The following is a 27,413-nucleotide window of genomic DNA, read 5'->3' on the forward strand; positions in this document are numbered from 1 at the left end:
ACTTTCGGACTTCCCTGAGTCACACCTACTGTCTCGCGGTGCCCTAACTCAGCCATATTTGTGCTGCCCCGCTGCGACTGCTACCGTATTCGCGACCGGAGCGGCGTGTCGTCCACAAGCCTCTTGAAGCTACTCTTCATTTCTAAGGATGAATTCTTCGACTGTTTTCTTGTTGCTGGCTCTCGTGAGCGCCGGGACGCTTCATCAAGGTAAGAATAATCTAGTAGGAACTGCCCTCCGTTGACAATTCTTTATTTTTTTATTTTATTTTTTATTTTTTCCTCCTTTTTTTCAAGTTTCTTAACTGTCGGCTTGTCTTAAGTCAAAAATGATTTGTTTTTTCCACATTATTAATAATTAAAATAAGAGTATTGCGATTTAATTTTTGAATCGAAACCTAAACGTCATTATGATGTCATTAAGTTTACAGCTAGCTATATCTATGTGTTGGAGAATAGCTCCCCCAGGGCATATTTTTTAATAAAACCTGCTCCTTACCCGTTGTTATACCCTCTACCACATCACTTGTTTGCAATTCGCGATGTGATTTAAAATAAGTGTTGACACCCATGCCTTTGTTTGTGCGTGTGAATGTGTTTTGTCGCTGTTGTCGTGTTTTGTCTGAATGGGCAGAGATGAAACCAACGTTATAGCACTGTCTTCCACATTTAATGGCTTTTGTCGTTCAGGTCGGGGGGGGGGGGGGGGGGGAGTCAACACAATGAGATCATCCCATTTCTAAAAAACTAAATTGAAACTGAAGAAAGACCCCGGGGTAGTACAAGGGTTCATTTTGGGAATTTCTCTGTTTTATTTCAGAGGCTAGTGGAGAATGAGCACCTGATGGGGATTTTTTTTTTTATATGTGTGTGTGTGTGTGTGTGTGTGTGTGTTTGACAAGGGTGGGGCATCAAAGCAATCCCCAGCAAAACCACTACTGACATCTTATTACCTACATTGTGTTTTTTTTCCCCCTTCTGAGTTCTTATCTCTCTCAGTTGTTTGTGTCGCCAGCCATCTCCCCCTATTTGCAGAGCTGCTCTTTGTCAGAGGTCCTGTGCGGGCTGCCTGTCTGACTGTTGGCTGAGTGGGTGTGTATGTATGTGTGTGTTGAAAGGTATGTGGGACGGCCTGACTGGTGGTTGACACAGTCAGGGGCTCCATCAACTGGCTCCTATCTGGTGACCTGTCTCTAGACCCGCCACGCCACAACAGGGGGTCCGTGCTGTATCTCGGCCGTGATCGAATCCATATTTATTCTCCACATACTGGCAGATAGCAGCTCCCAGTTTTATCCGTAGCATTCCTCACATCAAAGGGAGGATTCTTCCTCAGGGATTTTCAGATGTAGAAGTTTGTAGCTACAGGGAGCTTTTCAAGGTAACTTTAGAGTGGCAGGCTGCCAGCTGGGAGGTCACTGTGAGCTGTTGGGAAAATGCGTTTGTGTTGCGAAAGGTTAGTAGCCACAGAGAAGGGCGTTTTAAGGGATTCTTTTAACATTCTATCTGTGATCTGGGTAAATTTAGAGCACTTAGTAGTCCAAAAAGGTACTCCTGGTGTTATTACTTTAGTGCTACATTGGGTATTTACACCTTGCAGTGATTTTCGATGTAAAATGCTTTTGTGGCTGTAGATTATTACTGATAGTGCTGACTATTAGCAGAGAATGCTTGAAACACACTTAAACATATATAGATGTTATGACTATTATGATGAGAATGTTAAGGCAGTAGTTAGCCTCTCATTCATTTGAATTGTACCACTCAAAATAATGCAGGGCCACCCAGTTTCTACTGGGAAACTTTTGGACCTGTTACTTAGACATGTAACACCCACCTAGACCAGACCAGGCAGCCCCACCCTATAGCAATGACACTCCTTGATGGCAGCAGCCACCCCCAGCAGGACACATCCTGACACAGGCACACACACATAATGTTATGCCAGATCAGTGTAGTTGTGGTGCCGTACTATACTGTTATTGTCAGCCATTACACCACCCAGTCGTTTTATTATTGTAATTCTAACTATGATTATTATTCTTTGAGGCCATGCTGTAATTACATCCCACACACGTGCTTTGAAATCTACCAAAATACTAAATGCCTCAGAAAATAAACAAAAATAAACCATACTGTCCTCTCTTAAACACGGGGGTTAGCAGTGCTAATATTGGGACAGGCAGACAAGAAAAAAGTTGTGGAATGCACTAGCATTTAAAATTGCTTTAGCTTGGGGGCATGACAGTTTGAAATGCAATCCCCACCTGCCCAGACCTGTAAAAACGGCTTGTCTTTTTCTATAGGGAACATACCTTAGTGGGGGTCAGTGGTGAGGGATGGGCGGGCTGGATGTCTTAAGACGGAGGTGGGGTGGCTCCTTTCAACCACCTTTATTGAACGACATACAGTAGCCTTTTTCTGAAAGGCCTGATATCTTGGAAGCCCCAGTTTTTTGTCAGATGGCTGTTAATCTGTTAGCCCCTCCCTCTGTTACAGCAGGTGACTTAAACATACCATAACGCACAACAGTCATGTGAAAGGCTTTAAAGTTTTTTCTGGTGGACATTTTGGAGGAACAGGGTTTTCTCCTCCAGTAGTAATTACATCTTAAGATGCAAAGACAGCTCAGAAGGTCATGGCGATAGTATCACCATTTAGGGGAAACGCTGAAATAAATGTTGGTGGTAAAACGTCTTAAAACCATGTTTTAACTCTTCGTGTTTTGGTCATGCTATTAAGTCTGTAGTCGTGTCATCAGTACCGACATAACATGTGGCTTCTGATTTCAGATTCTGTCTCCCAGTCATTCTCATACAAATAAAAATAGCAATCAGAAAAAAAAGTCAGAGGCGGTGCTGTCAAAAGGGAAACTAAATGAGGTCGTGGGTAAATCCATGACCAAAAGCACACACTTCTCATATGACGCAGAGTGACTAGAGCGAGTAATGGCGGGTGGTATTGCATTAAAGCAGTTTAATAATGTGCGTCAGCATGCTTCTGTATTCTGATTTAATGAAGTTCAGTTTCCCTTAACAGATAAAAAAGAAAACCACAAGCTAATGATGTTGCCAGAGGAGGCTGGTATTGGTAGCTGACTGCATATACCCATATAAACAGTTTAGAATAAAGCATTGTGACTGCATGAAAAAACGTTTATTTTGTTTTGTTACCGTTCTACAACAGTTTTGGACCTGGCAATTATTTGTTTGCATCCCTGTCTGGAACTGTACCTGAAGTAATTTCAGTTGAATGTATGTGAAAAAATGTTCCTCACCGTTGAACCCATAGACTATAAATATGGACAATGCGTCCCCACTTCCTTGCACTGGCCAAACTGACGGTATTTTCCCTGGGATACGGTGGCGGTGCCATCTTGTGACTGTGGGGCCAGAGTCTGCGTAGTAAGGTCTGAGAGTGAAGCCACGTGAAGAAGTGTTATCAATGACCCGGCCACTTCCTCCAGACTCACTCCCATTTCATTATTTTTTTTTTAACTTATTTTTAAGAATTGTTTTAACAACTCTCATGGTCTCACCGCTTTACAGAGCGGTTGGCATGGCAACAAGTGGTCATTATAATGTCGAATAACTAAAAAAATTGACCCTTGAACCTGCATCAACATTTTATTAACCACTTAAAATGACAGAAACCGTCCTTGAAAAAAATATATTTGACATGAATTTTAGTGTTTTAGTTTGGCCCAAGTACCATCTGCTAACATGGAGGGGGTGGAGCTTATGACCTATACTGCAGCCAGCCACCAGGGGGAGCTCTACTTGATTTGGCTTCACTTCTAAGGAGCAGTTCCGCCGTCCATATTTGTACAGTCTACGTTTGAACCCATCTATTTGTTCACACAGCTGTGAACTCGGAGCAACATACACTGATCTCATAGAAATAAACACACCTAAATTTCTGACCAAAAAAGAACCCGTGAAAGCGGTTTTCCTCACATATTTGCATAGTTGCTCGAGCTTTGTGCTTGTGTGTGATTATGGTTTGGAATGGTTTGGAATGGATGGAATGAGCGTGACGTGTGCAGGAAGTTGGGATATCCTGCTGAATTGTTTTGGCTTTTTATCTGAAGCCTCATCCAATCTGATCCGATCATCTTAACAATGCTTGGCCCCGACACCGATCGAACATCCCCAGCAGTACTATTATTAATACTATTATTTGCAGTATGTAACTAAGAGGTTATTCGTTACCAGAAGCACTAGCCTTGTTATGCAGTGATGGTCACTGGGAGGCTCTCTTAGATAAGCTTTAAATGGAAGATATATTTACAATATTCAGCTTAATCTGTATTTGCTGAACACATTAGCTAACTAGCAGACTGAAGGTATGAAGCGAAATATTTGGATTCTTATCTGTTTGGTAGGCCGCCCTGGAGGAAAGGAGCACTTGATGCTCCATTCAGAAACTGAACCTTGAACTTGGAAACCGAAGCGAAAGTAACCCGAGTTCATGATCTGACATACAAGTTGTTTTTTTTAAGGTTCATCGTCTTTTATTGCAGACTGACCACATTGTCGTGTGAAAGACTAACTGTTGCTGACCTCCTGGGATCAAAACCCAAGAAAATCACAATCTGTAAAATGAATCTTAACTGTACTTTTAACCAGTGGTTGTTATTGCAGCTTTAGATGTCAGTTAACTGCATAGAAGTGAAGGAAGTGTGGCAGATCAAATCAGTTCAGCTTTATTTATATAAAGAATTTGCTTTTGACCTGTCCAAGTGAGCACAGTGAGCAGCCAAACAGTCTGTTACGTAAAAGTACATTGCTGGAGATCTCCAGTCTCTGAAAGCCACCTGAAGAGCACAATAGTGAGACATGTGGTAAAACTGAGCAATATGAAAGCACTTGCTACATATTTGCCAGACCAGCGTATTTATGAACAAAAATAGGTCTGATATTTGAGACTGCCAGCATATGAGCTGTTGTTTGACCTGCGCGCCCTCAGGTCAGCTACTTTCAGTTTTGCTTAAAGTGAAGCCAAGTGAGACCACATTAAGTATTACATCAAGTGATAAAGCCTGTCAAGGATAAGCAATCTGATACAGATACAAAAAACATAAAATAACACATGCATTTGATTTGTATTTTAAGCCAGACAGAACTATTTTGGCTTATAAAAAAGGTCAGGTTTTATTTTACAATATCTGATGTCTGTACAAGCATGCCTTAGTGAGTATAGATGTTAGACTAACATCTAAAACATTTCATTCATTTTGGAAAGCCTGCATGCTCAGTCTGTACAGCAGTTTGGGACAATGTGAGCATAAAACATTCAGATTTACAAAGCTTCGTCCTCATGGATGACTCAAACGCATGACTCTGGAAACAGGTGGTGGATTGAAAGTGAATACTTACAAAGGCAAGCAACGAGAAAGTCCAAAAAAAAACAAAACACGTGGAACAATGTGTGCAAAGCACATTAGGAACATTTCTGACATGAAGTACAAAGACGAACTGGCAAAGTAGGAAGAAACACTGTGACTAAATACAAGGGAAACAATGAGGCACAGGTGAAATACATGGGGGGGGGGGGGGACAATCAGGGGCAGCAACAACAAGGGGGAAGTGAAGACATCTGAAATGACAATGAGTGACTTACAAAATAAAACGGGAAATACCCAAAACACAGAGATACAGTTAATCATGACCAGGTGCCACAGAGCTGGATGTGGAAACTATGAAGTTCAGAAAGTCCAAATTTAAAGAAGGATGAAGTGAACATCCTGACCTTTGAGTGCAATAGTATGATAGCTTAGATTAAAGTTCCTTCAGTTGGGTTTCAGTATTATTGTGGTCCTATACAATTACTTTCTTCACTCTCCATTAATATTGTGTGGATGTTTTGTGGTTTTCCCTCCAGCTGGTTTAGTGTGTAACTCTAGGCCTGTTATTGTGTAAAGCCAAGGCTGTTGGTTTTAAAGCTGACAGCCACCTCTGTTGGTGGTGCAACGTTACGCTTGACATGTGGACTTAGTTGTGGATTTCCATTTGCCGTTGAACAGCTCAGGTTTCTGTAGTACTGTGAAGCAGGAATGCTGCCTTGTCTCATCCTCATGCTCCAAATGAATTGTAAACATTCTTATTTTTTTTGTATTATTTTGACAGGCAGTTGCAGTATTGTACATTTTCAATTACTTGTTTTGACCTAATTAACCGTGAATGTCAGCTTTGAAGTCCGCTATTGTTCTTCCATAGAACATTAGGACCTGTCCTTATTGAGCATTGAAGACTTGAAGAGAATGTTTGAAGATAAACGGCGTGTCCTTTTTTTGTGATCTTTGGTGACACACAAGTGATCAGCCCCATACTGTTTATCTTTCTGCCCAAAAGCAGAAATTATGAAAATGTTTCCATCAGAGCAGATAATAGCACAATAAACATTTAATATAAGACGCTTTTATACTCAATGTCATAATTAAGTATTCTTTTTCGCAAGTTTAGTAGTTGCAGCATTTTGTGGTCAGCAAACAACTAGACAAGCTAAACGGTCAAGTTGTTTTCCTCCTTCATGAAGGAGGAACCACTATCGTCAGGTTTCTGGTGAAGTCGCACCCAAATGCAGGACACAAAGGGGAGGCAGGAGTTGGAAACAAAATTACTTTGATAAAAAAAATTTACTAGCCAGCGAACAAAAGACTCAAGCAGGAAAAGCAGGGTATCCAAAATCAGGTAAGGACCAAAACCAAGACAAGATCACAGGCACACAAGGAGGTGTAGGACAAACAAGGGTAACAACACAGACAACTTGACAGAGAACAAAGGGAAAGGCAGGACTGTATATATGTGAGCAGAGTGGTCAACTACAGGTGAAACTAATGAGGGCGGAGCACACAAGGGGAAACCAATCCAACAATCAATGGAGGGAAAACACAGGGCAAGAAACACCAAGGAAGAACTTTACAAATTAAAAATGGGAAACACAAGGAACAACTGAAAATATTCAAAATCCAAAACCATGATACACTGTTATAAATGATCATCAGAAAAGGAAAAAGCACCAGAAGTGATGTCTGTTCGTTGAGATGAGAGACTTTTAAAGTATTCGGTCTTTGCAACTGTTAACAAAGTAAACAATAAATAAATCCAATTATTAACAAATGAAAGTACACATCTGTGTGATGCGCCACAAATGATGTTGGAGTTTATTTGGATAAAGAGCGCGAAACTGAGGCCGGATTTGGAGTGTTGGCTGGAGACACATTTCTTAAATATATACACACTTCTAAAATATGGCCAGTTTCGACCAGATTGCCCAAGCCGGATGTCAATGCAAGGTCTGCGCAGGGTCCATGAGTTTGGCTCTCATGAGGACAGGAAAACCAGTTTCCTCTGCTGCAAAAAACTTCACTAGAATTACCAGCCTCAGAAACTGTAAATTGATGACTCATCAGATTAGAGCCAAGATTAAAGCAGTCACAGAGTCTCAACATCAACTGTTCAGAGGAGACTGAGTGAAGGAGGCCTTCATGGTTGAATTGCTCCACAGAAGTGGCTGACAGCAAGGAATTTCATGTGGAAAAACAACTTAAATGACCAACAAAATCAAAATAACTTCTTTTACAGTATTTAGCAATTCTAAAGTTTCTGTTTGAAGAAGAAGGGTCACTAGCCTCTAACTAGTGTTCAGAAAATCTGATTTGAGACTTTAAGGTCACTGGTTTGAATCCCCTCTTCTTCTGCAGCCGGGGTTCCTTCAGCAAGCATGTAAACCACACATGAACCCAGGTGTTGCATGTGGGGCAGTGGTTACCCACTAAGAGCTTTGGTTTCCCACTGCTCTCAGTGTGATCACATACATTTGCACGTACACTGTGTGTATGAATAGATGGGTTCCAGTAAATGTAAATAAGAAATTTTCCCATGAGAGATTAACTAGGGGCAACCAAAGAACAAACAAACAAACAAACAAAATAGAACGTGTCTGAGTTTCATGTAATGTTTCTGATTTTTTTATTTTTTTTTACTGAAAGCCAAAGTAAGACCAAACAAGAACAGGCCTGCTGTGCCCTGATTTTCTTCTCTGAGGCCACGATTATTAAGACCTAACTATAGGAATAGATTGAAACCACTGGGAGCTCTGCCTCTCCTGGTCTTATTGAGGAAATACCAAGGTAACCTCCCATGGACCACCACTGAGCAGTCTTTGAGACCGTCCCAGCACTCAGGTATTTCATCTTAGACGTAACACACAGCAGACTGTAGCAGCAACTTGTGAGTGAGTCTTTCATTTCTGTTCCTCACCTTTGCTGAAAGGGTGCTGGGCATACAAATATGCTCTGACCAATGCCATTGCACCTCCGCCTTCTTACTATTACTTCATAGGGATTCACAAATGATCTGGTAGCAAAAATCTAATCTGTACTTCAGATCGGCTGAGTGAAAGGGAGCCATTGTGTTGTGTTTTTCTAGCAAGTTCTTTAAGGTGACAGTATTTTAAAACATGAGGAAATAAACATTTCCGTGTGTAACATGCAGCTCTCAGCTGGAATCTAAAAACCTGGGACTTACTTCCTGTTGAATCATGAAATGTTGGTGAGCATTTAAATGGTGACAGACCGGCTTTTTTAAACCTCAGGTTAGAACAATGGTGCATTTTTAACACTTGAATCTCATGATGTTGCGATTGTAATAAACTGAAAAGATATTTAAATGGCACTGATAACATCTGAAAAGCTGAAACAAGGGCAACTGGCCTTGTAGGGTTTCTTGAATACATTTTTCCCCTGATCCAAGTAGCTTCTTCAGTTCTGGACTGGTGGGGAGACGGGGTTTAAATCTGTGGGTGTTGCTTATCAGAAACATGTATAACTAGTGTTTGTTAACGATTCTTACCTTTAGTGGGGGGAACTATTTGATCCCGTCTTTCTCAAATGAGTGATACTCAGTGCAGTTGTGGACCAGAAATTCCAGTCTCAAGGTGTGGATGGGGGTAAAACTTCTTGGGGGCAGGTGTTAAGACTTAAATGCAAATTGACGGCCGATAATATCTCAGTCCACCTCCCCTGTTCAGAGAAGCGACATAGATGCATTCCTTTACTCCTCTTTCAAACCATCTGTCTTCTCTGGCTAAAACGTGTGTGTTGTTGTCTTCAAAGGGGTGTCATTATCCCTTAAGTGTAGGTGGAAGGCTGAATCGTTGCCTGATGAGCTGGATCTCCTGTGTTGAGCCACGAGTTTGTGAACGGGTTGCTTTGTTTGCCAAATGTACAAGTGTGTACATTCCTCTCTGCACAGAACAGCATTAACTACATAGCTCTGTTTTAGGCTCGGTGTTTTGTCTTTGGCGTGAACAAGTTTCTGCCTCTGTGTATTACCAGGTGACAGTATTTCTCCTCTTGTTGGTCTCTTCATCTCTGTCCATTCGGGGATATCTTTTTGTGATATCTTTTCCACATACCTGAACCAGTGGGTGGGTTCAGGGCTCTGATCTCTATCTCCTCCATAGAGATTAGCCACTCTAGGTGACACTGGTGACCCCACAGTGCTGCCTTGTTCTTTTTTTCCCCTGCAGAAACCTCCAATAAATTGGAAACAGATGGTAGTCAGGCACAGGCCAAGCAACACACATGGTCTGGGGTGAGGTGGTTCTATCAGCCAAGGTTTCATCCTTTAGTAGTCTTTCCTTTACTACTTGTGTGGCTTGTGTGGTGGGAATGCACATGAATATTGAGGTAACATCATAAGATATGATGTTTCATGTGGATCCAGTTCCTGACCTTTGTAACGAAGTCCAGATAGGTTTGAATGTGGTGAGGAGTGTTGCCAGCTAACGGAGACAGGATGGTGAGAAGATGCTTGGCAGTGTTTTATGAGTTGATGCTGCTTATTTTTTTGTATGCACAGATACAATCTTCTTACAACTTGTGAATGCACTGGAAAGCAGCGCTGCCACGCTAGCTGTTAGTATTGCGATTCGCATCTGCTCTTTTCACAAAAAAACTGATGATGACACAGCGACCACACCCAGGCTTCGACCACCAACACCCACTAAATTAGTCTGAAGCATTTTCAATGTGTGGAACCACTTCGTCGTCTTCTTTTGGGGTTTTGGCAGTTTTGAGTTGCTGGTCGCATTACCTTATCCGCATTGCCGTCTGCAGACAATCAGTGTCTCTCAATTGTCTGGGTCTGTGTTTAATGAATGTCCTCTCTTTTGACGCTTGAGTAAGGGATTTTTTAATAAACAAGAGCTGTCATGAGTTGACTCCCTGTCCGTTGGGGGGACTTCTGCGGAGTAATTCACTTTCCTCAACTAGTAAGTACAAGCACATTAACAGGTATAACAAGACAAGGCATCATCTGCTGAAGGTCAGACATTTTCCCTAGCTCTCTAGTTTATCAGACAGTCCCTTGAGTTCACAAAACAAAAGCTTGCAGTGCCCGTTATTTATTTATTTTGTCAAATTAGGCAGTTAGTAAGTAACAAAATGCACTCCCATTTATTTTCTTAACAAGAGGATCTCTTGTTTGTGTCCTTGTCCTCCAGTGGCAAGCATTGTGTTGCTCTCGAGACACGCTGGTGCCTCGGCAGCCTGCTGAAGCACCGGAGGCCATTTTCCCATATAGAATAAATTAGCTTCAATTCCCATGGTGCCCACCTTTCAGTTTCAGCATTATTCTGCAGGGCACCACATACTATAAGGGGCACTCCAAGCAGCCGATCAAGAATTTTACAAATACCAAGCGCACGTGTTTTACTTCGGGTCCGGGAAATAACATATGGTCCCCTGAGAAAGGCAAAGGGAAGTGGCAGTTGAGCAATTGTTAATTCTAGAAAATTCAGGCTACTGCTCTTTGTTCTTTTCAATGAATCTGTTTTTCTTCCAAAGTGATCTGCTCTGAGTCCGCCTGTAGCAAAAAGCAAAACTTGTGGATGCTGATGTGTACGTTTTGTGTAAGAAACAAATCGATTGAAGGCGTAAAATGTCGGGCCTGTTTAGTGGTTATTTTTAGTTTATCTAATGGATCTCAAGGGGTTGGTCTTGTCAGGAACAAACAAAAAAATGAAATAACTAGAAGGCAGCCAAAGTTAATGCAAACAACAAAACCAAAGCATCAGTTTTACCTCCCTGTCTAACAAAAACAGGATAAACCCAGGAGAGAGAAAAATGGCAGCCCATCCATACATGACATCTTAAGATTCTTTAAATTGTAGAAAAATCTCAAGTGGCAAGATGGATGACAAATGACTGGGTCATCATCAAGGCTCTTGATATTTGGCCAGTCAGCTGTGGGCAGGTCGGGTTTGAAATAAACATGAATTCAGATTCTTTTGAACTTGACTCACATTATTGATACAGTTACTGGAAAGCAAACCAGTCCCAAAGAATTTGACACAGTCATAACACAGGGAATCTGAAGCCACAAGCAGCTGCATCGACAGATTGACTTCCACATTGAGTTTGACTCAGATATTCACCAGGGCCACAAAAAGCAGAAGCTGGTCGTTCTATTCAAAATATTGTTCTTCTTGTTCTTTAAAGGACGAAAGTCACAAACAACAGGTGATTAATTAAATTACATTAGAATTAAATCATTGAAAAGACAGCTGCAGCTAGCTGAAATGAGATGATACTTGTGAAGAATTTGATAAAATACTTGTAAAATCACAATAAAACAGTGGTTTTCTTTATTAAACTACATGGTGTACAGTATGTGATACTCAGTATCAACTGGTTGTTTTTTTTTGGTCATTTGGATACAGCATCAAGTCAAGCCCTACTAGGTATTCATGTATTTGTCCATACAAAGGTCAAATCCGGTTTATAGTGCTTTAAAGATAAGATAAGCCTTCATTGCCATTGTACAAGAACATACAACGAGATTAGGAGTGCTGCTTCTGAAACTGGTGCCAAATATTCAATCAATAAAAACATTAATTCATTCATCCATCAGCCTATCCCAGCTGTCATTGGGCGAGAGGTACACCCTGGACAGGTTGTCACGTCTATCGCAGGGCTCAATAAAAACAAACAAACATAAAATCTAATAATGATATAAAATGCAAATAAAATATTGCAATAAGACTGCAGAGAAGGTTTTTGATTCAACAATATGATGGACAGCAATGAGTAACAACACTTGTTTAAATCTGTTGTCCTCGGGCCTCTGTATCTTCTGCCACTGTTTATCCACTGGTTCTGAAATTCAGTGGCAGAACAAAACAAATGGAGCTCATGAAGTGAGTCTAATGCAATGTGCTCCTTAAAACCCTCTCCTGTTGAAGCATGAAATAGACAGCACCAGTGTTCATGATCACATCTCTCCCTGGACGGTATTCTGAAGCTCTGAGCGCAAGCAATGAATAGTGACAAAAACACTAGAGGCCCCGTTGCTTGTCAAGACAAGTAAGGCAGACGATGGTGTGGCTAAAACCATCCACACAGCTCCTGCCTTCATCCTCCACCTCACAAGCTTAGGGTTTCCATTGATGTGCCGCAGAGAAATTGTAAGAAAGAAGAAAAATTTGGATTGGTAGATCACAAGATGACACAGAGGACGATAACACAAAAAGTGCGAAGTTGTGAATGTTTCATACAAGCATCACACTTTTCACTAACACTTTTCCACACCCAACTCCGCAAAGGAAAGCCCCGAGGCTTGTTTTGAGGGTTAACAACGTCGAAGGTGATAAGCAGTGTATCCACCGGCTACATTAACCATTGTCTCTGGGCTTATTTTGTATTTCTCCCTGGAGGAATGTGGTGGGGGGAGGAGTTAATGTCAGGTTTCACTTCACACAAACAATCCAATTTCTCTGCGACAGCTATAATCTGGCAGGTTTTGGGGTATACGTGGTTTGGTTCACACCCATCCACTGGATAACAATTTGTTGGCAGACAAACTGTACAGGGCTGTATTTATGTATGAAGATGTATGTATGTGCACTTGTGAGACCAGTCTTGCAAGATTTTTAACAAAAGGAAGCGGGACGTGACATAGATTTAAAAAATTGTTTCACGAATCAGTATCTATTAAATTAAAGATTTGAATTGGAAAATCTATTTGTTTATACCCAGCACAACTATAAGTCAGCAGGGGATGTACGAAAAATCAGCCACTTCAGTTAGAAGCTGTACTTGTATATTTCTGGCCTCTGCATTAATATCAATGGCCTGTTGCCTTTTGTGTTGCAGCGTGCGGTACACAAAGTGTGACCGCATTATACGGAGAGGATATTGTTCTACAATGCAACGGAGGAGCTCCAGCACCAGAGGGTCTTGTGTTCATTAAATGGAAATACGTAAGTAGACAATGACTCACAGTTTCACACCCTGTGCACGCAAATAAACACCAGCGTTGTCTGGGCCGCAGCAGAATATTGCGCAAAGTTTCAGAACCTCAAACAGCGCTGTTTGTTGTGTGCGTGTCTCCAAATAGGGACATGATAAAAATAGTAGAACACAACGAGCTATTAAGTTTCTCACATCGAAGGCATGCACATGATTTATTTAGCATTATTGAGTTCACCCTGCTATTAATGCAGCCTCCATCGCGGCAAGTAAGCTAACTGTGAAGTCTCATCTAAGTACTTTCTAAGTTTTGTACAACACTAGGTTATTGCCTTCTGGTCCCCTCTGATGACGCGCTGCATGCAAATAAATACCTACATTGTTTGGGGCGCCGTAGAGTATTTTAACAGCGCCTGTCTCTGATGTAACAGTAGCGTTGTTTCAGAACCACGAACAGCGCTGTTTTTTGTCATGACTTGGACACAAAGATATTATGTACTGATCTCTGCCCTGTTGCACAAATCTCAGATTATAACTCCAATTTTGGAAGCTTCCGCACACACTGTGGTGTTTCTGTTTAGACATACTGTATGAACATATAAGTGATTAGTCTTTTTTCTACTAGTACCTCTTTTACATTGTACTTGATACCGATATAGAAAAATCTGTATACAGAGAATGGGCTTTTAGCATGAGCAGACTAAATAATGAATGTGTGGCACTCAACTGCCTTTTGAAAGAGGAAGTTGCAACCTCAACTAGTCCTGCTGGATTATGTTCAATCATATTTAAAGAGACTGTAAAGATATTCTAATATAAAGGTTCTTAGAGTCATATTTAAAAGAGACCCCTAATCTTTTTTTTAGGGGAGGTGTCAGTAGTCAAGAGGATAAGTTACAAAACCTTTTTTGTAACTTTTTTGTTAGGCCTCTCTCAGCCTAACATAAAATGTCTACCACTGTTGCAAATTTCCCCACTGTGGGATAAATTAAAAGATTATCTCATCTTCACAAGATCTCATGGGTAGAAGTGTACAGTCCTCCTACTGCACCCTTCTCAGCTACTGATCCGATAGATCTTTTATATCTTGATTGTATGTGGTGACTTTGAATTGGTTATGCATCTTGATGATGCATCTAATTATTTAAACTGAGTCTGTTGTAAAACCAAGTCCATCCATGTATGGATTTGGTTTTATTTCAGTAGCTCACCATGTGCCTTTAAAAAGGAAAAAAAAAAACACGCAATTGTTCAGGTGTCTGGTTTACAGAAGATGAGAGAGACATAAACCCAGGCTTGTTTCTGGGAAGCTTAGAAACAAATGCACATCCGCAATAAGGAAGTCCAAATTTGGTTATTATTTGCGTATTATTATAAAACTGCATCCAGGACCAAATCCACAAAAACGAGTTTGTGAGAGACTAGGTGTAAGTTTAGGGTTAAAAAACAAGTTTTTCTGGATTATCTAGCTGGGTACCTATTTGATGATACTCATGCAGTACCTCCTCTGTAGACTGAAACTGGAGTCCAGGTAATGCCATGGTCTTGCTTTAATTGTAGAATCGCCTTTATGAGGATAACCTCGACACCTACTTCATGAAACTTACCACACCAACTGTAGGATCTAATAATATAATAATGTAATTGTTCACCATTTAAGTAAACTATCATTTTCCCCTGTGGAGTATGGAACTGAAATGCACAGAGTTATAAAATCCGAGACACCCTATAACATTCTTTATCTCTTCTCTCTGTTGTCTCACACTTTAGGATAAAGAAGATGGCAGTTCTGGCGAGCTGTTGCTCAAACAGGCTAGCAGCGACCAGGCCGTAGTTCAAGCCACAGACGATTATGCCAAGCGGGTCAGGATGGGTGACAAGTTCAGCCTGGTCATCAGCCAGGCCAAGCTCAGTGATCAGAAAACATTCACCTGCATAGTGGTGACCTTCCAAAACCTCAATGAGTATCCGGTCACTGTTGCCGTCTACAGTACGTACCGGATTAAGATTATTGTAATAAATGTGGCACAATTACATTTGTTAAGTCTATTCAAAGATACACATGGTCGATATTGTAGACAGCTTGGCTTTGCAAACACAAGTGAAACAGGACACGAAAAGACTATCTTGTATAGTCCTTAAGAAAGTGTTAAGTTGTAGTTAAAGCAGGATCCAAGCTGAAATTGTATCCTACGGCTTGAATATTAACAACACAACATGTTTACGGCCAAGCATTTATATCAACTGTTCTATCTTATTGCTAGTTGCTAAATGTTACCGGTGAAATATTTGCGCTCAGTTCTGTAGATAAGTTTAGAAAGCGAGGGTATGAAGAAACAAAGCAAAACATCCACACATACTTGCGTGATTCCAAACCCTGATCCTTCCCTTTTGTGTTTGTAGAGAAACCATCATCAGTTCAGATCACGGACAAGTCTGAAATGTTGAATAAGGACAAACTGACAACGGTAAGATTCAATACAGCCTTCATATTATTGTGTTTTGTACAGCAGAAATGTGAAGCCGTTTTGTGACGTCACATGAGTTTTGCACACGCAAACGTCTCGTAGACTGAAGGCAGGTTTATGTGACGGTACAAAGAGCAATGCACCGAATCAACATGTTTGAAAGAGAACACACTAGTGAGCTTAGCAACATGAAAAAAGGCATGGGTGTCCAGTAAAGACAACACTGGTGAATGATTAACATTAACAACATCCAGCCAAGAGGAGAGCACTCTCCAGGAGGCAGGCAAATAATATTCAATCATGAAGAGAAAACAAACCAAAGCCAAATCTGTTCTGCAACAGTAAACTGAAGGACACTGGAACAGATGAAACTGAAATGGACCTGTACCAAATTGGCAAGTAGAAGAAAAGATGGAGAAAGCTTGGAATGGCTCATGATCCAAAGCCTACAATGTCATCATTTAACATGGCGGAGGCAATGTGATGACATGGGCTTTACATTTCACTGGGTCACTAGTGTTTATTGATGATGTGTTAAAAGACAGAAGCAACGGGAGGATTTTTTAAGTGTATGCTTATACTGTCTGCTCAGATTCAGCCAAGAGAAGCCTTAACCTAACCCGAGTGCATCCGTTTCACTTGTTGAATACAAAACTGAAGTCACAGATACCCACGAACAAACAACAACTAAAGACAGCTGCTGTAAAGGCATACATTAGGTGCATTCATTACTGAATATCGATAGACATTCACTGGGAAATTCAGGCCATCAATACAGGATATGAAAGAGGATTGTTGTGGAGGAGGAATGTTCTTGTGACTTCTTATCTGGTTCCCACACAGCGTTTCTGTGCTATGCTCGATGACCTTCAATTCTGAAGTTGTAACAAGGAGATTTTGAAAACATTCTTTCTTAAATGGGTTGCTTGTCTTTTCTGGAATACGTCCAGCCTTCCCCTGTTAATGTTGGAAAGTGGACATTACGTTATAAAGTCGAGGGCAGCAAATTAAGGGCATGTGTAAGTAGCATTTACGCTACCATGCACATTCAAAACACAACGTATCGTTGTATTCTTGTGAGCGAACTGCAGTAATAGAATCAGTTCAAGTTAACGCCGTAAGTCAACAGCTTCGTACAGGTCAGTTAAAACATATCACATGATCTCTTCGTGACAGCGGATACTGCGGAAACCTTGTGCGTCAGCTTCTTTTACTTAAATTAATGAAAATAATTAAAGCTTTGTGTGTGTGTGTGTTGACTTTGCTTTAATGGTTTGTTCACTTTTCTGTTTTGCTCAGGTGGGAACATGTGTTGCAGCAAGTGCTAACCCTGCAGCTGTTATTACATGGAAAAAGAACGGAAAGGCCTTGGTTCAGGATGGGAAAGGTAATTCCATATTGCTTATTGTTTGGTAAATGACCTCGTGTTTATATAGCTTTCCTAGCTATTGGTACTCAGAGCGCTTTACAGTCTACAGCTACCCATTCGCTCACACAAGCGCACACATTCACACACCTTGGGATTCTTTTTCGGAAAATGACACCAGCGTATTGTATTTACCTGAGACCATATCTACAACAATAGACAATAGATTTCCATCGTTCATTCACCAAATGAAATATGATACATCTTAACTTTTGTCGTCGGAACCAACTGATGTAAAACATATTAATGATATCTTTTTTAGATCTTCAACAAAGATAATCATCGAACCGTTCCAGAATAACAACAGGAAGTTGAATGCTACACCTTGAGCACTAACCAGAATCTCTCCCTCTGTCTGCATGTGTCTGTGTCCAGTTACTTCGATCACCTCCAGTGTGAAGGTCGATCCAGCCACAGGCCTGTCCGAAACCTCCTCTACTCTCCAGTATGCTGCCACCAAAGAGGACGCCAGCGCGATCTTCACCTGCCTGTCCACACACAATCTCACAATGACCGTTCAAGACGTCGATCTGGACCCTTTTCCCATTTATTGTGAGTAGAATCACAGTGAATGCAACCATCCTCCGTCACTGTATTTCATCTTTTGTTTGTTCTCCCTGCCCACATAGGCTACGTGATTAATCTAAGATAGTATTACACCTCCTCCAAGTTTTTTGACACGGATTTTGTTGGTGTCTGTAGCAGTTAAATACATTCATTCAAAAGCTAGTACACCAGAGTATAGATAGGAAACAGAACTGAAAACTGCAGACCACTATAGCAGATGTAATCTCTTTTGTTGGGGATTCCTCAGCAATAGAAACATCATGGGGGGAAATTTCCAGTTAAAGATACTGCTTATTTTCCCCATTCATTCCTGCTTTAGGAAGGTGGTTTACATCCTTGGCTGATGAAAGACTGATAAATCCCCTTTTAAAATGTGACGGAATATTGTGATTTCTGTGTGCCTCTCTGCTGTGATGTCGCTGAAATCAGTGGTTGGTGTCATATTCATGTTACCCTTTTTTAACCTTTCAGATCCGTCAGAGAAAATAAGCCTCAAAATTACGCCCGATAAGCCCATCAAAGAGGGAGCTGACGTGACGTTAAAGTGCCACGGTGACGGCAACCCTCCACCCGACTCCTTCATCTTCACCGTCAAGGTGAGTCAGTGCCAAGTGTTCAACATCAGTTTGTAACCAGACTGCTCTGGAGCCATAGCTGGTCACTGCAAGCTTCTCGTTACCTACGCATTCCCACAATTTTGATTATTTGTCTCTAAACAACAATTTGTGATGCTATTTGCCTTTAACAAATGTTTTATCAAGCTTATGTCTGTGAAGGTTCTCAGTCATCCAGGGCATGGTATATCCAAAAAGGTTCAAAAAAGGCAACTGGACTTAGTTTTTTTATTTTAACCTCAGACTTTCCACCAGTCCCCTAGAACTGAAGAAGCTACTCAGATGAGTGGTGAAACGTCTTCTCAAAAAAAAAAAAAAAAAACTCTACAAGTCCAGTTGCCTTTTTTGAACCTTTTTGGATTTTATCAAGCTTATCAAGCAAGTGGAGCTCTACATTTCACATTTCCTTTGATTAATTATTCTTTTCATCGATCCTTCTCCCTTTTTTAGCACGACCAAAGCTAATACGTTCTCCCACCACTCCTCCTCCTCTCTCTCTCTCTACCAGGGCAAGAAAATACCAGTGGAGAAATCAGACAACTACACCTTGACAGCCATTAGGAGAGAGGATGCGGGGGAATACAAATGCTCCCTGAGTGACAACGAGGCACTGGAGGACTCCCAAACCCTTAACGTTACCTGTGAGTAATTATGTCATATGAAGAGCCTAAGCATATTGTACCACAACAAGGAAGGAAGTCACAGCTGCAGCACAGACACATACATCCAGATGTTGTCTTCACTTTGCATCGAGCTAACAAAAAGCTGCTCCATCAAAACGCCCACGTTCTAATCACTTGATTGAATTTTTTATTTATTTTTTATTTCCTACATAACCACGCACCTTTTATTCACTACAACTGATGTCATGGGAGGAGCGTAGTACTATTTAAATGTTGACTTTGAGAATGTGGACAGCCCTGTCAGGCAGGGTGGATGAAAGAAGACAAATTACAAACTGGCTGAGCTTGTGCAGTCGTCTATCGTCAGCACGAGATTTTTAGTCAGCAGAAAGGCCATCTGGCAAATGTGAGGTGAAGCAGTTGTTTACAGTGCATACTCCAAGGTGAGTTATTGCCTGATTAGAAATAGGCGGTGCAGAAAACTGTCAGCAGACAAAACAGGACGAAAGCTAAGTGAATGAAAAAATGCATTCAAATGTGTTTCAGCTCCCAACGTTTAAACTGTGAAATGAAATACGATGCAATGAATGTGTATCAAGGGAACGTGAACTGTCCTGGCTAGCTGTCGAGATGCGATGTAGATCTCCTTAGAAAGCCAGCAGCTAAACATTTACTCTGTGTAAATCCAATTATTAACTCTATGGAGTACCAAATGTTATAAATTGGTATTATATGTGGTGCACAACGTTTTCCAGGCACTTGGTGGATGTTCAAATGAAAAAAGTAGTGGTGACTAAGAACTGCTTGAAAATACTACATAACAACTACGTAGCAAAAAATCTAAACAGAAGGATATTACGCATTTTTGGGTGGATTATTTTCACTGGTGACTAAATTCACAGTGCTCTAGTGAGTAATTGTGGCCCCTGGTGTTGTCACACCCGCCTTGTGTCACCGAAATGAATAGTTTGTTTTGGTGGCAGTTTCTCAGCCTGCAATAGGAAGCAGTAAAATGAACCAACACTACACTTAACTTCAGCCCTTTGACAGGACTCCATGAATCCCTCTCTGTTTTGTTTTCTCAGACCTGGACCTGAGTCTTAGCTCCACTGGGAGGATTGTGAAGACAGTAGGTGACCTGTTTTCTGTGAAGATGAATATTAACGCCTCGGGGGACCCTACAGTGTCGTGGAAAAAGGTAATGATGCTGCGATTAGTTCGCTGATTCACGATAGGAAGGCGTTTATATGGACAAGAATATCAGTAAGCCTCCACATAGCTACATGGAACTGAAATATTATAGCTTGTCCTTGGTTTTACCTGGTGTGACAGTTGTTGGATAAGTGAAAATCTGTTACCTTTTTCACTTCAGAGAGAAAATAGTCTGAGTAACTGTGCTTCTGTTTTTCAGGACGGAAAGACCGTGAAGCAGCCAGAGTTTGGAAACGTGACCTATGATGATATAGGAAATTACGATTGTGAAGTTTCCGTGCCTGGCATCGGGCGCCACCAGAGCTTTGAACTGGTCGTAGAAGGTGAGGCTGATAGTCAACGTTATATTAAACAAAAAGTAATAAATGCATTTCAAACTAGATGATAAAACATTTTAATGTCCATAAAAGAGATGGACACTACCCAAACAAAGTGCAATGGATACAATGAACACTTTAGCAGTGACTTTTGGACATGTCTCATATTACGTCTCCACCTTCTAGTACATATCTTTTTCATAACTGATGCACAGTCATTAGATGAGATTCATAAGGGCTAGAGGGTGACAATTTTAAGGGACCCGCAGTACGGGAGTCAATTTCACTGTTGGTAACGTGATAGGGACGGGATAGAGCAAATAATCATCGGGAGCGGGCGGGACTGGGACGTAGCTGGAGCTGGAGATTAAATTAAAAAATGACGCATGTATAGCCAAGTTAGGCAAGTTGGGCAACAGAGTTTGATAACTTTAGACAACAACATAGGGATTTTGCAGGACAGGATTTTTTTGGGGGGGGGGTCAGTCACGTGATTGGGATACGATGGCAGTATGTTTGTGTGCTCGGGAAGGGATGGGAGCGACAGTTGATTCCCGTGTCACCCTCTAATAAGGGCACAGTGACTAACTTGGCTTCTGTCTGTTTTACTGGAAAAAGACAACTCAAACTACAGTGCATGTGTTAAAAAAAAAAATGTTTTTTTTATGGCAAACTATGTCATGATGAACATAATGTGTTTCTATCAGGAAAGCCTGTGATCACCAGCCTGACCGAACGCTATGACGAGGAGACCAAACACAAAGTGCTGACCTGTGAAGCTGAGGGAGTACCACAACCCATCATTCAGTGGAACATCAATTACACAAAAGTAAGCGTCAGAGCAGCTGTTCAGCTGTCTCGAAAGCAGATTCGAGTTGAGCTGGGTGGTGAGGTTGGTGGTAGAGAACCAGAAAGTAGAGCAAAGTCAGCGGCAACATTTAGGGGTGTGGTCAAAGTGAGCTATGAAGATCCCATCAGAATTTATGTATTACTCTTTCAGTTTAAGTACAGAGAGCTCCTGCTGCGTTTTTCAACCCTATCTGCTTTCATTTTTTTTGCATCATCTCACATTACACAAAGCTCTGGATAGATTCCACCAGTACAAACACAGCGATGGCCTCTGTAAGTAAAGTAGCTGCACGTGGTTGCGACAACAGTCTTCAGCTACATTTTCACATGATCCATTCTGTTTTTTATATATTACTGAAAAAGTGAAGGTTTCGGGAAAAAGAAACATTAGTAGGCCACGATCAGGGCCAACAGATAAGAACTGAAAAGCACAATGCAGGCAGCAGGTGATGCGCAGAGGAAAAACTTGACTCAGAAGATGATCTGTGCACAGATATCATTCCAAACAACTCTACCAACAAATCAGGTTGGAAATATATACGGCTATACGGAAATCCTAAATTCGAGCAAACGCTAGAAACCATCAGACTAAGTATGAAGATTGCTGCTACGCTATTTTGAAGGAGCAAAGACATACTGGCAGAGAGGCAGATCATGGGCACAGACTAAATACCCAGACAAAGAGCAGCAGGTGAAGTCAGCCAGGGCAGGGCAAGCAGTCAGGAAGGAGAGAAACACGGAAATACGATACATGACTCAGCTAGATCAAACAGTTGTTCACAGCCTCAACCTTAGGCCACAAAGGGAAACAGAAGAGAGTAACTGAAAAACGCTATGCCCCCGATGAGTCACGAGCCTTGCCCGGACCAGGGACAGCTTTAAAATGTCGGCCAGAACAACCCAAGGATACCATCAGGGCTACCAGGGCTTGCTTGCTTTAGTCCTACTCATTGCAACATGTACATCGGCTGGAGAGAGTGTGGAGGGGTTGGTGACCCACGAGGAGATTAGCCATGATGGCTGACACTTGGTTGTCTTTATCAAAGCAGACATAGGAGTTATTTAGCTCCTTGAGGAAGGCGTGTGCGGTCAAGGGAGTGGGGTCTATAATCAGTGATGGTCTGAATGCACTTCCTGTCTGATGCTGGCATTTGGAGAATTTAATCTACCACAGTCTGTCTCCCCACCTGACAACCAACATAAAAATGTCCAACGGAACAATAAATCCGATAACGTGTGCAACTTAAGCTTTTATGTGTACGAGATTCTTTTTTTTTCCTGCAGCCTCTTATTCCTGCGTCTTGTTTTTCTGTGCAGGTGTTGGAGAACTCTTTTAAGAAGTTTAAGTTCGTCCATAGAATCTCAGTGGTTCCAAACGTGAACCTCACCGTCACCTGCAGCGTCAGCAGCAAACTGGGAACAGATGCCAAGACCATCAAGGTTTTCTCTGGTGAGTCGGTGCTCGCCAACATTTTACCGGATTCAGCCAAACGGATCATGTGTTTCCATTTGCTGTGGTGTGATGCTGCCTCTTGCCGAGTTAATGTGTAATGCTACGCTAGCCCTATTACGTAGCATTAGTTGAACACGCTTAAAGAAACTTTTGTTAGATCTGGGTGCAGCCGTTCTTTGTGCACGACTTTTAAAGCTTCCTCTTTCATTTGTTTGGTTCTCTTTGTCTGCTTTCAGGACTTATGTGTCCACTGATGAGTCATTTTTGTGCAGAAGTTAAATTTCTGAGCAGAGCAAATACTTTTAAGTGGCACTGTAAATATCTGCCTTGGTTGACTTTTATTTTTTATGGGTTCTAATTAATTGTTCACATGTTTGATTTCAGTTCCTACGGAGCAAACGGACAGCAGAGGTAAGATTTAGTTTCCTAAATACGTTCATTATGCCCATGATAACCTACTGTCCAAGGCCCGCTACACTGACCACACATTGTAATCCGTTTGTTTTCATCACAGCTGACAGAGTTGAAATTGTCTTTAGGTGCTCTGTTGGTGTTTGAGCTTGTGGGTTAATCCTTCTAACTCGGTGTGGTGTGTTTGTTCACAGGATCTTCAGAGGATTCAGATGACAAGGCAAAGATCATAGTCGGGGTTGTGGCAGCGCTCATAGCAATTGCTGCCATAGCAGCACTCATCTACTGGCTCTACAAGAAAAATTCAAGGTATTGAACACATTTTTAATTCTCTTGAGTCTCTGCTCAATTCTTAATGCCACTGTTCTTGATAGCCAACTACATTAGGTGATCTGCAAGTAGGTGAATAGGGGTTATAGACACAGCGTTTTGAAGAGATGAGTCTGCAGCCTAGTGAACAGTGACAGTGTCCTCTGGAGCAGGCCAGAAGTTCATTCTGTAGCAGAGGTGCATCACGCTTTTGCAATTTTGTGTTCACCACAGAGAGGGAAGCTGGAAAATTGTTGACAAGGAGGACAGATCACCTGAGAAGACACCGGAGACCAGTGAGCCTGTTTGAAAGGCGCTCAGACTGTACTACATTGGATGAAAGTGGTAAGAACAACTACTTAATATGGACCTATTCAAACACTGACATATAAAGTCTCGTTTAGTATTATAATAGTTGATTTTCTCAGCCATCTGATCCTCTGTGCCTCTAGTATTCCCCTTTTGTTTTCAAACTGAAAACAAACAGAACACCTACAGGACCCTGATCAAGTATTATCTGTAGCAATGCTTTCGCTTACACAGTAACAAGATCGAGGCTCTTGCTCTGCTAGCTTACCGAAGCAGTTTGGGTGTGTACCACTTATTCTCCTCGGTTCACATCCTCTGAGCCTGGAGGCTGGCCGTGTGGTCACACCACAGCTGAATCATGGCTCAGCCAAGAATCTGTGCAGTCGACTTTCACTGTAGAGCGGAGTGACGTTCCGTCTTGTGGAGTGAGCTCTGTCGCACTGTGTTGCTCAAATCCTCCCCCGTTTTTGTGGTTGTAACTCAGAAACTTTAAAGACAAAATGTTCACTCGCTGTCTCATACGTCCCACCCACTGACAAGTGCCATGAAAACGAGATAAACTGTGTTTAGTTATCACATAATCTTGTTGTTTACTTCCTCTGTCATAATGTTTTGGCTGATCAGTGCAAGTCTCTGTATTTTGTGTTTGTATGCTAAGACAGTATCTCCTTCCTAACAGACTGTGTGTGGGGCCAGTTCTGTATCTGTCCCCTGGGATACATGTTATTTAGCAACCAGACTGAGTGTCCTCATATTTAATAGGCTGCTGGCTAAAGCTACGGAAATAAGATCTCTGTTGAATTTAGATTTGTGTTCTAAACTAAAGTATGAATGCTAATGAATATTTCTAATATTTTTCTTTATGTCTTTCTGCAGAAGAAGAAGTATAGAACGGCCTTCAGGCATCTAACTACAAAACTTCCCCAGTGTGCTGCTGGGGCTGGTCAAGATCTGCTGTCGCTGTCTGAGGCCAACTTGAATTACTGTGTCATTTGCTTGTTTGTGTGTGCGTGGATGAATGCTGCCGATGTAGATTCTTTGAGGCTGAGTTTTAGGGCTAAGAACTTAAGAATATCTTTAACTTATGTAAATTCCTTGTACAGTTTTTAAGAACCTTTATAATATTAATAACAATGCACATGCCAATGTTTATTCTTATTTTTTACTGCGCACCACATTGTGGAGAAGCTCAGATTCGGCTGTTCCAGCTGATTTGGTAACCTCCTGACCTCTGTCTGTTTGAAAATAGATTTTCTGAATATTTAGTTAATAAATTTCCACAACACCAACATCCCACCTATAGCTATAACTACTGCTAATGACTGTTTTAAATTACTTTTTTTTCAAAAAATGGAATTTTTGTGTCACCAAATGCAGGGTTATGGCTTACTCCCCCACTAATGCTGTATGTAAATAACAGTTATTTACTCATCTCAGCTGCTTTTACTTTTTTTTTTTTCCCCGAGACAGTTTTAACTTTTTTAGGTTTGGAAAAGAGTAACATAAAAAGACAAAACAAAAACCAAAAACATAAATTAATTTGATGTTAAATGAGTTTGTCTGTCTGTGATTTAGTTTAATACACTATTATTTAAAACACATTGTCCTCTGTCTCAAGGTTTTAAGTGCTTTATTTAGCTGTTTTTTTTTAATTTTTTTTTGTTTGTTTGTTTTTTTGGGAAGAGCTTTACTGATGGTGGATGTGAATGTTTTTCGTGTGCGGTTGTATTTATATCCTTTGTGCAATCTACCTGGATCTAGTGTCACTGTGGAGACTAGATGTGCTCATTTTCTGCTGTACTGTTGTTTTTAGCTCAGTGTTGTGAAGGATATCCAAAACCAAAGAAGAGTAAATAGGGGGGTGCATAAAGACGATGGCTCGCCCCGACCTTGAAACCTAACCACAGGGTCGAAATAATCGATTCTACTGATACCCGACTTTATCTGAAGCTTCAGGTGTAGCTGTAGTGTTGGCTGACAATAAAATACAAAAATGTTAACTTCAGGAAACATGGACTAGTTAAGGTTTAGATTTGCATCAACGATGTACAAAAGTTGCCACTGTAGCACACTTCTCCTTTTGGCATCCACGAAAGCATGTGAAAGCAGTAGGTCACCATTTTAAGCACCAAGTTTATTTTTGTTACAAACGGAAAAAAAATAATCTACAGCGAAACTACAAGATTAGTTGGATTGTGATTAAACACGATTGTTTTGTACTGCTGTTGACAATAAAGAGTACATTTAAAAACCAACTCATGTCTGAGGGTTTCTGTAAATAGTCTACATAAAGACACGCCAAACGCACAAAGAGGGGAAGTAAGGTCACACATGGTGGAGAAACTACCCACGCGAAGCAGGAAACGAATGACACAGGAAGAGTGGGAAGCTCTAGAAATATAAAGGTCATGGCCAAGACTGATGGCACTGTTCCGCAATCAGCACTGACAGGAGAACTATACAACACTGGCAATCTTGTGACAATTCAGTGTTCTGCTGGGAAACTTCTACACCTGGCATTCATTCGTGTGGATGTTACTTAGGCATGTAGCACCCACCTAGGCCAGACCAGGCACCCCCAGCCCATAGCAATGACACAGGCGCACACACAAAAACGGTTTAGGGACAACTTAAAAAACATGAAGAACAGCACCAGGTGTTGATCTGGCCTCTAAATTCACTAGATCCCAAACTGATCAAGTATCTGTGGGATGATCCACACGAGGTCCCTTGATCCACTCAACCCATAGGACACAAAGGCCCCCACTAACAACATCCTGTTGCCAGACACCACAGGACACCCTCAGAAGGCCCATGTCCATTCTCTGATGAGTCCCAACTGCTTTGGAGGCACAAGGGAGACCTACACAATATTAGGAAGGTGGTCATAATGTTATGACTCATCTGTGTATGAAATACTTGAAATCGCCTTGGCAGGATTTCTAGGCAGGCAGACTTAACATTCTTCTCTCCAAATTGGAAATCCAGCAACACCTATAATAACACAAGATTACCAATTATAGAAGCATACCAAGTGGCATACACCGACTAATGTCTTTCATAATGCTCCAAATGAAAAAAAAAAAAAAACTGTGTGCACGTAATATCTCGCAGTCATTACGGAGAAAAACAGTTTCCAGATTCCAGCTTCTGAAGTGCGGCGGTTTTGAGTCCCCCTGTACTTACAGTGCAAAGCGAAGGCGCACAATGGTCTCACAAGTTTAAACACAGTTTGTTCAGCTCTGTTGGCTACACACGCGACAGTTTAACAGCAGGGAGAAGTATAATTGCGACAGAGCCATCAAGTGACTCCAGCCACCTTCAAACATGTGAGGAATCCTGGCAGCCACATGATGACTGCTACTGTGGAGGAGACGGCGGGCTGCGGCGTGACTGCGGAGGAGTGAGTCGTCTCCGAGCTCCAGCAGACGGGCTGGTGTGCACAGCAGGTTCACTCCTGTCGTTGCAATGCTCGGAACGCAGGCACAACTGACCAACTTCAGGCACGACAATTATATCCACAAGTATGTAACATTTCCCACCTCTCACAGGGCGTAAATCATCTGAGGACAAAGCTGGGTCTAGAGGGCGTGCATGCAGA

At 41.5% G+C, this 27,413-nt stretch overlaps 1 protein-coding gene across 1 annotated transcript; it reads left to right on the plus strand.

The window, feature by feature from the left end:
- On the plus strand, positions 1–26,639 carry LOC311502297 (CD166 antigen homolog). Its single transcript, XM_084564463.1, has 16 exons — positions 1–209; positions 13,159–13,265; positions 15,025–15,244; positions 15,658–15,722; positions 17,022–17,109; positions 17,524–17,700; positions 18,187–18,311; positions 18,838–18,970; positions 20,038–20,150; positions 20,364–20,487; positions 21,189–21,310; positions 22,648–22,780; positions 23,168–23,194; positions 23,389–23,503; positions 23,738–23,848; positions 24,689–26,639. The coding sequence occupies exons 1-15, from the start codon at positions 149–151 to the stop codon at positions 23,811–23,813; spliced, it is 1,686 nt and encodes a 561-aa protein (XP_084420589.1). The 5' UTR covers positions 1–148; the 3' UTR covers positions 23,814–23,848; positions 24,689–26,639.
- The last annotated feature ends 774 nt before the right edge of the window (positions 26,640–27,413 follow it).

This window comes from Chelon labrosus, assembly GCF_963514085.1.
Source record: "Chelon labrosus genome assembly, chromosome: 17".
Lineage (NCBI taxonomy): Eukaryota > Metazoa > Chordata > Actinopteri > Mugiliformes > Mugilidae > Chelon > Chelon labrosus.

Bases quoted from the DNA above. Each gene is read 5' to 3' on its own strand.
- LOC311502297 (XM_084564463.1), top strand. From the start codon at position 149: ATGAATTCTTCGACTGTTTTCTTGTTGCTGGCTCTCGTGAGCGCCGGG. The intron at 15,723-17,021 runs GTAAGATTCAAT...TGTTTTGCTCAG, and splicing joins ATAAGGACAAACTGACAACG to GTGGGAACATGTGTTGCAGC. The intron at 23,504-23,737 runs GTATTGAACACA...TGTTCACCACAG, and splicing joins CTCTACAAGAAAAATTCAAG to AGAGGGAAGCTGGAAAATTG.